The sequence below is a fragment of the Dasypus novemcinctus genome, chromosome 11 (genome assembly GCF_030445035.2).
Source record: "Dasypus novemcinctus isolate mDasNov1 chromosome 11, mDasNov1.1.hap2, whole genome shotgun sequence".
Lineage (NCBI taxonomy): Eukaryota > Metazoa > Chordata > Mammalia > Cingulata > Dasypodidae > Dasypus > Dasypus novemcinctus.
Genome location: NC_080683.1, coordinates 98964277 through 98978025, shown reverse-complemented (window position 1 = coordinate 98978025; position 13749 = coordinate 98964277). Strand labels below are relative to the sequence as shown.

Here is a 13749-nt window from a genome sequence, read left to right as displayed (position 1 = left end):
CCTGGGAACAATATTCCAGTAGCTTTTAATGAAAGGAAACAAGAATAGGGAGTTTATTAATTTCATGGAAAGATTAACTTGTTAAGATTGTACCAAAAAGTGAGCTGGTTTTGATTGGAAAAGACAAGGCTCTTTGAAATTAACTGTAGTATCTAGATTAGTTGGATTTCCAATGAATGCAGTTAAACAGGTAGCCTTAGATATACAGACTTCATTATCTTGCCCAGAGCCTTTAACTACTAATTGCTTGTATTTTTTTACACATTAGATAAAGCAGTGCAAGGAATGGAAAAAAAGCTGACTCAGCTCATTTTTTTTCTCAGAACCAAATATTTCAAGAGATACTTGGCATTTTAAAATATTTTCCAACTCTGAGCTATGCTCTGTAATAGTTGTTATATGAATCATTTTCAGCATGTAAGTGTTGTGAATGTTAACTATTTCATACTTATATTTGTATGTATTTCACATTGATGTGAATTAGGCTTAATTTAAAAATAAGTTAATCCTTACAGTCATATATAAAAAAGCTATAAAACTTTACATTAGTGACTACATGTAGATGTAGTTGGAAAAAATGAACCATTTGAATGATTATGTTCTATTTCTTTCCCCTAGTCTTTTATAGCACTGGTGAACTTGTTATCCTATCCTGCTGTTTATGAGCTGGTTGGCAATCGAGAACTTCCTAATAAAGCAGAATATTCTCTTCGTGAAGTACCAACATGTATTATTGTAAGTCATTTTTTTTAATAGAGAAGTTGTAGATTTACAGAAAAATCATGCCGAAACTACAGAGTTCCCATACACTCCTCCTATTATTAATACCTTGTATTAGTGTGGTACCTTTGTTATAATTGAACAAATGGTATTATAATTTTACTATTAACTATAGTCAATAGTTAATCTTAGGGTTTCCTGTATTGTACAGTCCTATGGGTTTTTAAAACTTTTTATTCCAGTGGCATATATACAACCACTTTTCCACTTTTAACCACATTCAAATATAATTTAGTGGTGTTAATTACCTTCTCAATGTTGTGCTACTGTTGTAGAATTTGAGAGAGGTTCAGTTATTTGCGTATAGAGAGGCCAGGACTCAGGAATGATTTTGAGAAGGAAAAATGGTTTATTGACGGCCGGCGGGGCTCTGGGAGCTTTCTGTTTCAATCCCAAACCCCGAACAAGATTTCTGAATCCCTTTTATACAGAGGAAAGGCCAAATGGTCCCTTTGTTTCAGTTCTCAATAGGCTTCAATTAGCATATATATCTTCCACATCCTAGGTAAGCCTTTAGCATGGACTTCATACATTCTAGATAAGCTTTTAGCATATTTTGTTTGCATTTCCCCTAAATACTTAAAGTTTATAGACCTTGCATTGTTAAACTGTTTCCTGGGACTGGAGTCATTGCCATTGTCACCAAGGGCAGGACTGCAGCCTCTTACCGTCTCACACCCACAAGTCAGACAGCTTAGGTTATCTCTGAAGAGACAAAGAGCCTCCCACTCATAGCCCACATCTCTACCACCACCACCATCCATTACCAAAACTTTTTCATCACCCCAGTAGAAATTCTTTACCAATCAAGCATTCAATCTTTCATTTTTATAAATGCTTCTATTTGAGATTGGTTGTAAAAATGTAATTTGACCAAAAAGAAAAAAAAGTAAAAAGAGGCACGTAATGATATTTGAATACCGATTTGATTATTCATGCATGACTTATCAACTTTGTGAATTATCTGTAAATGGAATCCAGGGCCACCTAACAGGCCTTATACCTATCTGAATACAAGTGAACTCTTCCCAATGAGGACCTTGGCATAAGTACAAGTATGTGTATGAATTATTTTTCGATGACTCATTACAGTATTAGATATACCAGTGCTGTTCCTTCATAGCTAGTATAATTAGGAATAAATTGTATCTAGTTGTATCCTGCTTTTATTTTAATGAACTACATATTAATGCCCCATGAGGGCAGTATATACATATTTATTTAATTTGAGGCTTATTTCATATTCATAATTCCAGATGGATAACTTGTTTTGATCATTCAGAGATACTTAGTTTCTCTTCCCTGGGGAGGTTTAGGAATTAAATACACATAAACAGGTGCCTATATGCATATAAGGATTAGTAAAGAATTATTTGATAATACTGAAATTCCATTGTTAATCATTACTTTTAAAATTTTCTGGTTGCTTAGTCCTCTGTGCGCTTTTTTTTGGGCACAGTTTAGCTCTTTTAAGTTCTTTTATTTTAAACTTTGTTAACCCTAAACCCTTAATTTTTAAAAGAAATTTCTCCACTTTGAGAAAATTTTCATACTTACATGAATTGAAACATAAATACACATGCTTTTATCATTAAAATTTTAACTTAGATTTCCTTATCTTCTTTTCCTTGAAATATTCCAATTGTACATTATGCTTACTTTATCTTGACACTTCTCAAATGGTTTTATAATTAGCGATTTTGTGACTGTTGCCACCACTAGACTGTGAGCATCTAATAGCAACTATGTTACCTTATTTATCTTTAGCATCCAGCACATAGTAGATGTTTAGTAAATGGTTAGAGAAAATAATTATTCCCAATATTATTGCAATAAATAAGTTTAAATGAACTTGATTATGGGAAACAGTATAAATTAAGTTTTTTATATTCAAAGGCTTGGTTGGATGTTTGTTCTCTGTTTTCATGGATATATATCTTTTTTTTCTTTTTTCAAATAAACTTTATTTCAGACATCAAAAAGTGAAATAACAGACAAAAGGCAGCTTAACAAAATATGGAAGTGTTACTTTAAAAAAATCCTATCCAGGCACGTTGATCCATTCCTCTTTATTGTCACTCTCTTCTTCTATGGCTGTGGCACTACTTACTTCTCTTCCAGCTTCTGTAGTTACTGCTTGGTCTCCTTTGTAGACTTCTCTTCCACTATCTGCCCTACATCTTCCAGAATGATCTCATCCAATCCCATGGCTTCTGTTGTATACTGACAACCCTTTAATCTATATCATTATTTGACTGCTGTATCTACACCCAGATTCCTACCAGATAATGTGCATCTGGAAAATTCATAGGCCTCTTACTCTTACTATGCCTGCAACTGAATGTCAGATTTTTTCTTTCACATTTCCTTTTTCCCTTTCTCAGTGTATGAAGTCATCATTCCTAATTGAATCAGCCAGAAACCTAGAAGTCATTGCTGATTCCTCTTTATTTTTTACACTGTATAAATCATCATCTTACAGATTTTACCTCCCTACTCTCTCGATCCTGTACACTGTATTCCTAGTTCTTTTAAAACCATCTTCGCTAAGATACTCATTTCTTGTCTGGTTTACTTCAATGAGCTCCTTATTCCAGTTCTCAACCTATAACTTATTCCTCACATTAAGTAAAAGTGTGGTCTTTCAAAAATGAAAAACAAATGCAGTCTTTCTGTTTAAAATCTTGTGATTTTACTTTGCCTTCAGCTTAGACCATATTCCTTTGAATGGCAAGTGGTTTCTCCTTATCAAGGCCCTCTCTTCTTTTCTCATGTTCTACTCTCTAATATCTAGCATCTCTGAACAAGCTGCTTTCTTTTTCTGGAATCTGGAATGCACAGCCTTCCTTTTCTGGTCAGATACCCCTACTCATTCTTCAGGACTTATTTCAGGCTTTGCTCCTTCCTTGAAGCTTTCTCTGGCCTTTTTCTTCATCCACCATTCTAATTCATGTATTCTTTTTCATATACTCTTACAGCACTTTTTCTGTGCATAAAGCATATGTTACATTGTTGTATAATTATGTCTTTCTTAATAGACTATAAGCTCTATGAAGAGAGGAGCTGTATCTTTTTCATCTTTTTCCCCCCAAAGTCGAGCAAGTTGTTTTTTGTTACTCTGAGCATGGCAGCTTCTCAGTAAACTCAGTATTTTTATTAGTTCTTATAGGCTAGACTTTTAGTGAGTTGGGTCCTTCTTAGGCTTTATTCAAGAGGATTTAATTTAGTAACTTAAATTACTATTTACTTTGATGGGAATACCATGAGAGGAACTCTAGGAAGGCTTCTGGACCATTATTTATGTGTATGTGTGTTTAGGGGGGTGTATTTTTTTGTGCCCACACACGTGTGGGCTTGCTTTACTTTCTGTTATGGCCGTTTTCACACTTTCATAAAAAGAATAGTTTGATGTACTCCCATGTATGCATCACTAAGCTTCAATTTTTATCAACATTCTATTGTCTATTCCCCCAATATTTTTTAGTTTTCTCCCTTTTAACCCCACTTTTTTTTTTTTCCTGGAGAATTATAAAGCATATCTTCAACATCATGTCAATTTACTAGTAAATAATTTTTTATGCATTTCTTATATCAAGATTTTAAGTTTTGATTTAGTTTGCATTAATACCATGTAAACCTTGGTAGTTTATCACACCTAAAATATTATTTGTAATCCCTTAATAATTATCTAATATACAATCTGCATAGAAGCTTCCTTCATTGTCTCAAAGATATCTTTTTTTTAAAAATTTATTTCTCTCCCCTCCCCCCCTCTTCCCCAGTTGTCTCCTCTCTTGTCCATTCGCTGTGTGTTCTTCTGTGATCACTTCTATCCTTATCAGTGGCACCAGGAATCTGTGTTTCTTTTTGTTGCGTCATCTTGTTGGGTCACCTCTCTGTATGTGCAGTGCCATTCTTGAGCAGCCTGCACTTTCTTTCATGCTGGGCGGCTCTCCTTACGGGGAGCACTCCTTGAGCGTGGGACTCCCTTATATGGGGGACACCCCTGCGTGGCACGGCACTCCTTGCACGCATCAGCACTGCGCATGGGCCAGCTCCACATGGGTCAAGGAGGCCCCGGCGTTTTAACTACGGACCTCCTATGTGATAGCCGTGAACACCCTATCCGTTGGGCCAAGTTCGCTTCCTGTCAAAGATATTTTTTTTATAGTTGGTCAAGTTAGCCTTCAAAAAAGATTCACATGTTCTCTTTGGTCATTATGTCTTTTAAGTATCATATTCTAAAACAGTTCTCCCTCTTTTTCTTTCTCCATGCTGTTGATTTATTGGAGGAACTTGTATTTGTACTATAAAATGTTCCACTTCCGTATTTGACTGATGACTTCCTCGTGGAATTGTTGAACTATTCTTCTATTCCCTGTAATACCTATGAACTGATAGGTAGATCTTGAAATTTGATTAGATTAAGATTTAATTATTCTGCAGGAGTTGTGTCCTCCCTGTTGCTTCAGTCACATCATGAAGCACAAAATATCTGGTGGTCTTTGTTTCAATGATGTTAACATTGATCAGTGGTTTCATTTATTTTCAGTCTCTAATCCCTTCATTATGAACTTTCTCATTAACCTTTCATTTAATGATTTTAGATAGTTTGGTGATTGTTGCATTGATTCATTGTTTCTTTATGAGGTGTGAAATGGTGATTCTAGTTTTATCATTCTCTTTGTATTTATTAACTATAATTCTTGTATAAAGAAAAACTTTTGCTCATCAGCTTCTTGGGTAACCCTGAAATACAGTTTTTTGCAGGAAAGGCAGAATAAATACTGACTCTCCATTTATTTATAAATTTTCAGAGTAATTTATTGGTACTCTAATGGTCTCTGATAGGGAAGGATTTTTTTTGAAAGTATTATTTTTATAAGAACTTATTATTTTTATGCATTATGTGTTTCAGTCCAGTGCAATTATTATTGCTTTATTGCAAGTAGCCTTCTTTGGCTACTAAGTCCTTTTGGCAGGCAAAAATCAGTGAATAAACCAACCATATCTTCAAAAAGGCCTTGTAACTTTGAGTAGGAAATGATATTTGGACACTAGGAATGTTCACTGTTAAGGATTGTCATTTTTCCTAGGCCTTTGGTGGACAGCTAAGGGGAGTACATTTTTTGTTTTTATTTTTAAGAAACATTTTATTATGAATTTATATTGATAGTTGATCTTCATCTGATTTGATTATATGATTATAATTCTTTCCTATTTCACTGAAAGGCTTGGTTACTAATTATGTGAACAAAATTACTTAGTTATTTCATTGCACAATATACATATAATAGTCTAAAAATAAAATATGAACAGCGAATGCAGATCGATAGACATTTCTTTTCAGTTACATGGGTAAAGAACATTTCCATTGTAGAAAGTTCTATTGTTGCTTTATAGGTGACAATTTTTATTTGTGTCTAGTTTATACTTCTACTGTCCCTAAAAAATAATATGTATAAATATATTTTTATCCTTCCTTCCTTAGAGTTCTTAAGCAAAGGATTGCAAGCTGTGAACATTGTTCTACTCTTTACAGTTTTTTCTCTTAATTTTATGCTGTATCTTGGAAAATACTCCATAACAGTATATAGAGCTCTTCCTCAGAGTTTCATAGTACTCTATTTTGGGTATATGCCAGGGTTTATTCATGCAGTCTTCTATTGGTGAGCCCTTGAATTCTTTGAAGTGTCTTGCTGTTATAAATGATGCCAAAATTAACATATATGGATTAGAGTGGATTTACTGATATTCTACTTTAAAACTATTGTGAATAGGAATAGAAGAAATTTATAGCATTGAGGTGGAGAAAGTGGCCGCAGTAATTGCTGAGAGCAGGAAAAGGGAAGAAGAGATGTAATGTGGGGGCATTTTTGGGACTTTGAGCTGTCCTAAGTGATATTGCAGGGTCAGATGCTGGACTTTATATATACTGTCATAACCCACTGAATGTGCTAGGGAGAGTGTGAACTATAGGATAAACTATTATCTATGTGGTACAGCAGTGCTCCAAAATGTGTTCTCTAAGTGTAATGAATGTGCCACAATGATGGGGGAGGTTGTTGGTGTGGGAGGAGTGGTTTTTTTTTTAATGTTTTTTAATGTAACACTTTTTGTGTGTATCTTCAAAAAAATACAGTTTACAAAAATGATGGGGTGGGGGGTGGGGAGTGGGGTATATGGGAACCTTTTGTGTTTTTTATGTTTTTTAATGTAATGTTCTTTGTGATCTATTAACTTTAATAAAAAAGTGTAAAAAAAATTATGCTGTATTTGTCAGTGTGTCTGTACTTGTTTTCTATCACTGCCTAGCAAATTGCTACAAACTTTGCTACTTATAACAACCCCCACTTATTAACTCACAGTTCTGTACATCAGAAACCTGACATGATGTTTTTGAGTTCTCTGCTCAGACTTACAAGGCTGAAACAAAGGTGTTGCCTGGGCTGAGCAGGGTAAAAATCTGTTTCTAAATTCATTCTTGTTGGCAGAATTCAGTCCCTTGGCAGTTTTAGTATTGAAGTCTCTGGTTTCTTCCTGACTTTTGGATGGAGACTGCTCCCAGTTCCTACACACTTGTCCTGTGGCCCTCTCTATTTCAGCAGTGAAGAACCTCCCCAGGGTCATATCCCTCCAGTGCTTTGAATCTCTCTGACTTTCTCTTTTGTGAATAGCTGGAGAAAATGCTTTGCTTTGCTAAGGCTCATGGGATTAGGTCAGGCCCATTCTGATAATCTATTTCAGGTTAACTGATTAGGAACAGTAATAACATCTGCAAAATCCTTTCACAGTAGTACTTGTATTAGTGTTCAAGGCCCATAATCTTGGGAGCCAATTTAGAGTTCTGTTACTATAGTGCCTTTTAAAAAAATTTTTTTTATTTCTCTCCCCTTCCCCCCCCACCCCGGTTGTCTGTTCTCTGTGTCTGTTTGCTCTGTCTTCTTCTTTGTCCGCTTCTGTTGTTGTCAGCGGCACCAGGAATCTGTGTTTCTTTTCGTTGTGTCATCTTGTTCTGTCAGTTCTCCGGATGTGCGGCACCATTCCTGGGCAGACTGCACTTTCTTTCGCACTGGGCGGCTCTCCTTACAGGGCGCACTCCTTGCGCATGGGGCTCCCCTATGCAGGGACAGGGCATTCCTTGCGTGCATCAGCACTGGGCATGGGCCAGCTCCAAACAGGTCAAGGAGGCCTGGGGTTTGAACCGCTGACCTCCCATGTGGTAGACGGACACCCTAACCACTGGGCCAAGTCCGCCACCTTCTATAGTGCCTTTGGGATAGATTTTTAGAAGTGGGATAACTGGGTTGAAAGATAAATTCATATATAATTCTGGTATAGATTGCTAAATTTTCCTCCATACAAAATGATCCTTTTGCATTCCTATTGATAAAATAATTTAGTCCCTATTTCCTTGCAGCTTCAGTAAGAATATGTGGTCAGAGCTTTAGATTTTCCCTTTTCACAGGTGAGAATTGTTCATATATATTTTTCTCAGTTTAAACAAAATATCTTTTCATGTGTTTATGGCCATTGACAATTCTTCTATTACCTATCTTTTCATTTATTCTTGTCTCTCATTCCATTTGTGTTCTTTTCTTCTAAATTTTAAGAATTCTTTACATTTCTTGTTTTTTTTAATTAGGCTTCTGTCAAAATACTGGCCTCCAAGAACTACTCTTAGAATGTACTGCAGTAAATTAAGGGTGGGTGACACAAAACACTCTTTTCCAATAACAATAGTCAATTTTCTCGTTTTTCAGTTTCTGTTGCTTAACTTTCTGTAATTTTATTTGTGGCATATTAAGGAGGATCCCTTTGATTATTGTAGAAATTCAATTTAAATTTTTTTGCCAAGAGGAAATTTATTGACCTGCATAATCAACTTGCAGAAAAAGCAAGGACAGCTGCTATGAGGACTGCAAATACTTAGGTCCACATCTGTCTCTCCCTCTATCTCCCTTCTTTACTCTCTCCTTACCTCCCTCTCTTGCTTTCTTCCTTCTTCCTGCTTCCATTTCTTTCTCTCTCTATTACTATTTTTGCTTCCCATCTTGACTTTACTGAGAGGCAAACATAGTTTAGTAGTTGAGAGTTTGTGTTCTGAAGCCAGGCTGCCTGAATTAAATTCTTGGTTCTATCACTTATTACCTTTGTAACCTTGGGCAAATTAGACTAGTTTTCTCTTCTGTTAAAAGAGGGTAGTAATGTGTCTCAGGGTTGTTGTGAGGATCAAATATATTGAGTTTAAATGAAATGTAAAATGTTTAGATCATTGCCTGGAATTTAATAAGTACTGTGTAATTGTTTGCTATTATTAGTAGTGATATTTTCTTCTTTTCCATATGGCATTCTCCACAACACGTGACTGCCTGCTACACTATGCCAACATCTTTACCCTCTCCATCTGTATTAGTTTCCTGAGGCTTCTGTAACAAATTACCACAAACTAAGTGGCTTAAAACAACAGAAACTTATTCTCTTAAGGTTCTGGAGGACAGAAGTCTGAAAACAAAGTGTTGCCAGAGCTGCACTCACTCCAAAGGCTCTAGGGAGAATCTGTTCCTTGTCTCTTCCAGCTTCTGGTGACTCCAGTCTCTGGATCCATCTTCACAAGGCCTTCTCCTCTTCTCTGTCTTAAATTTCCCTCTTCTGTTCTCTTGTGAGGACACTTGTCATGGTATATAGGGCCTTCCCCAAATAATCTAGAATGATCTTATCTTGACCCTCAATTTAATAACATCTGCAAAGGCCCCTTTTCCAAACAGGTCACACTCAGAGGTTCCAGAATTAGGACATGGTCTTATCTTTCAGGGAGCCACTCTACAATTCAATATACCACCATACAGAAGAGGTCTTTTCCTGTATTACACCAGTTTGAAAAATCCCAAAGAAGGACTTTGGCTTAGTTTTGTTCATGAATTAACCAGTCACCAGTACTTCTAGATGTGCGTGTACAGGGATATTGGGGCATTATAATTGACATCCCCTATCCCTCACCTTTCATTTGGCTGTTTCTTAAGAAAAGGGGGCCAAATAACACAAACATGGCCATTGGGAGAATTATAAGCAGAGTAGGCACTCAAATGTGTATCTATTTATATCGAATGGTGTTCTTTATTTTTCTAGCCTTGGTGTTAGTCATCTTTCAAAAAGATGAACGGTTTCAGACTACTTTTTGCAAGTCCTAGGCCTTACTGGCATCGGCCTATTGCTGGGAAGCTGCTTCTTGATTTAGGAAGCCAATTCCCTTATTGACATGCGTCGCAGTGTTTAGAAACTGAAGCTCTCCATAAGGCAGGCTTCCCAGGAGTTTCGTTTTCTACCCTAAGTGGTGATCCATCAATGGAATCCTCTTTAAAGAAAAAATTATTTACCGTAACACTTATTCTCTGAAAATGCATTATCATTGATAGATATACTGCAGTCTACTCTTCCATTAGCTTGTTGGTAATACATTCTCTATCTTTTATTCCTACAGTATTTAGTATGTAGATTCAGAATGTGAGCTTTAGAGTCACAAGGTGTCACTCATTATTGAATAGTCTTACTATATTCAGATAGTTGTGCAAAATTCACTCACCTGTATTTTACCTTTCTATTGGGGAAAAATCTATAATGATCCATTGAGAAACTACTATGTATACAATCCATTGGTAGCCTTGCTCAAGGAAAAGAATGTCAGTCATGTATGATCACTTCTAGATTGCTCTATGAAAATTATGGTAAAAATAATGACAATAGTAGTTTATTGCTCAAAAGTTATAGTAATTATGAAGCAATAAAAATACTTATTTGAAGAAGAACTGCATAGCAAAAAAAGTCTTCCCATTATGTCCAGTGCAAAGCTTACTGGGCAAGCCACAGAGAGCTCTTGTGGCTGTTGACTGCACCACTGTAGCTAAATTGCCAGAGTAGAGAGATTAGGGAAGAGGGAGAGAGAAAAGGAAAGAGCAAGTGCAGTTAGTGAGAATATGAATAAGCAGTGGGAATATGAATATGAGCCGCTTTACTCAGGTTCTGTTATAATGTTTGAAACAAAGACTGTCAAGCTATGATGCAGATAACAATGACATATCATTTTTAACAATATTAATCTTATTCTTCATTGCTAAGTAATATATTTAATATTTGCCAATTGTAAACTCTTGTGCTAGTAATATTTTTTTAAATTAATTTATTTTTAGGTACTGGGGCTAGGGTTTGAACCCAGGACCTTGTATAATATATGGGAAGCCAGTGCTCAACCACTGAGCTATACTGGCTTCCATGAGTTGTTTTTTTTTCACTTTCTTGTTTGTTTTTGTTTTTAGAAGGCACCAGGGATCGAACCTGGGACTTCGTACATGGGAAGCAGGCGTTTAACCACTGAGCTATACATCCACTTCCCTATTTTTCTGTTTTTGCAAGATATCTATAGAATGGTAAATATGTTCCTAAGTGTTAGGTATAATTTTTACTGGCTAAATTTGACACACAAAAATCCAGTTTTTGATTAGTATTTTTCAACTGTGAATTTGGGTTGTCATTATTTCCTTTACCTGAAAAACTCATTCCCTTGCCCATTATTAATTTGGTGATGTGATGTTTGTACCATCATCCACATAGACTCTGTAAATATTACCTGACTTTACTCCCTAGCAAAACCTTTCTCCTTTTGCCTTAATGGTCACAGAAATATTTTGGATTTAAACTCACTGAAGGGTAGCAAGTTTCTTGGTTAAGAAAATGAGCAATGTCAGAGAAAAGTTTGTGTGCAAATAAATTTCTTAGGCCTGAACCTGAAGCTGTACCCCAAAGGAAGAGATTATAGAAAAAAAGGCTATTAAAGAATGTCATAATTTTGTGGTAGGCTTAAATTGCCAGTGCTGGGACAGCTGGTGGTATCTAAGTCATGTCATCAGCTTCTCTCTGCACTTAGATCCCTAGTTTTTAACCCTGCCTATGCAGTGGAACATACTTAGAGGCTATAATATGATTACTCCTACCAGAATCCCACCCCCAGGGTGGTGATTTAATTTGTCTGGGATAGATCCTGGACATCTACACATATTTTAAAGTTTCCTAGGTGATTCCAGTATTCAGCTAGGATTAAAAACCTAGTTTTTACATGGACAGAGAATATCTATTAACAACATCTCTTTAGTTATAGATAAAAAAATTGCAGATCCACTGTTAATACTTCATATTTGTGGATTCCATATTTGTTTTTCAAACAAGTTCCCATGTCTAGCAGTTTTATTGGTATTTATCTGGCGGTAGAAGCCAATCATACAGATCCTGAATGGGGTATAAATTAGAGGTTGTCCACTTTGGCTGAATATTAGATTCACCTCAGAAACCTTTACAAATCCTAATGCCCAGACCACATCCCTGATCAGTTATTTCAGAATGTCTAGGGATGGGACCCAGGCTTCTATAGTTTTTATAGCTTCCTTTGTGATTCCAGTGTAAAGCCAAGTTTGAGAACCACTAATCTAAATAAATATTTGTTGATTTGATTTTCTTTTAAACGATTTTGTTCAAGCATAGTCTCACTCTAAATTTTTCTTTTATAGGATATTATTGATAGACTTTTAATTTTGAATTCTGAAGCTAAGATTCATGCTTTATTCAATTATGAGCAATCACACATCTTTGGTCTAAGGTAAGGTGCTAAATTTTATTTTGGGTGTTATATTTTGCAAAAAACTAAGCAAACTTTTATACTTTAAAAACTATTTAAAATAACAAAATTTTAAATAATAAAAAGCACTTAACCACTTGAACTACATCCGCTCCCCTAAAATGAGTTTTTAAAGCACTTTTATTGCAATATATTCACATACCATACAGTCCATACAAAGTATATAATCAATGGCTTAGTATAGTCACAGCATTGTGCATTCATTACTACAAAAAAAGTAATCTAATTTTTAAAGCAAGCTTAAAGGTAATTTGCTTTCTCTAACATTGTAGATGAAGTAAATTATAACTATAAGGCCATCATCGCTTTGGTTCTATATTATTGCATTGTCTTCTCCTCTTACTCACTCTAATAGAGACATTCTGGGGACTGTTTCATTGAACTCACTCAGAAATGAGCTGGGACTTTTTGCTAGTTTGGCGTTTGGTTAGACTCCTGCCATAATATAGTGTTGAAGGAGACCTAGAAATGGATGCTTGTGGCCTAATATTTGCTCCATACTGTGAATCAAATTCCTGTTCACTTTTAGTTTCCCAAGGTTTAAATATTTCTGCTTGAGTTTATGTTCTTTGGTATTTTATTTAGCATGTTCAAAAAAAAGGAGTAGAGGTATTTGGGTTACAGAGACTTGCAAAATTCTTAATCTTTTGGTGATTAGTAGATATACAACTTCTCCCACCTACAAATTATTACCTTTAAAAATAGCCGATTTAAAGAAAATTTTAGTTTTCATAGGTTCGTGATTTTTTTTTTTTCTTCTACTTGCAAAGTAATGTTTTCAGGTATGATGGGGCCAATGAGGATGCTCTAGCTAGGAAATAAAGCAATTACTTTTCTAAAATTGGAACTCTCTGATGGTAGTGTATTCTACAGATCTTAAACTTTTTTTTTTTTTAATCTTTCATTAATAGCTAAGCTTCAACTTTGGACTTCCTAGTTCAAAGAAGCTATGAAAAAAGCTATAGCTTTTATAGTTCTTTGGATGGTTTGCCCTTTATTTAAAAATGTATTTTCCTATTAAATTCTTTTAACTTCTACTTTATAGCATCAGATACATTGCTAGTCAATCAGCAATGGGGAATATTAGGAAAAAGCCGTTTGGTAAAACCTCCTTTGGCATAGCAAGTATGTTTCTGAGTTTTGTAGTTATTAAGCATAAATTTTGGCCTATTGTTATTGATATAGTGAATTGATATCCTTTTTTTTTTCTTGCATATTCTGTCATAGTATTTTTACCTACTGAAAAATAATTTAACAATAGCATCTTTTTAAGTCATGTAAAA

General features: G+C 35.3%; 1 protein-coding gene across 2 annotated transcripts in view; it reads left to right on the top strand.

Annotated features, from left to right (window-relative positions):
- TBC1D32 (TBC1 domain family member 32) overlaps positions 1–13749 on the top strand; it is a 251432-nt gene that overhangs the window by 139381 nt on the left and 98302 nt on the right. For both annotated transcript variants that reach the window (XM_058307341.2, XM_058307340.2), the window contains 2 exons: positions 619–735; positions 12339–12427. In XM_058307341.2, coding sequence (XP_058163324.1) covers positions 619–735; positions 12339–12427 — 206 coding nt within the window. The remainder of the gene's footprint in view (positions 1–618; positions 736–12338; positions 12428–13749) is intronic.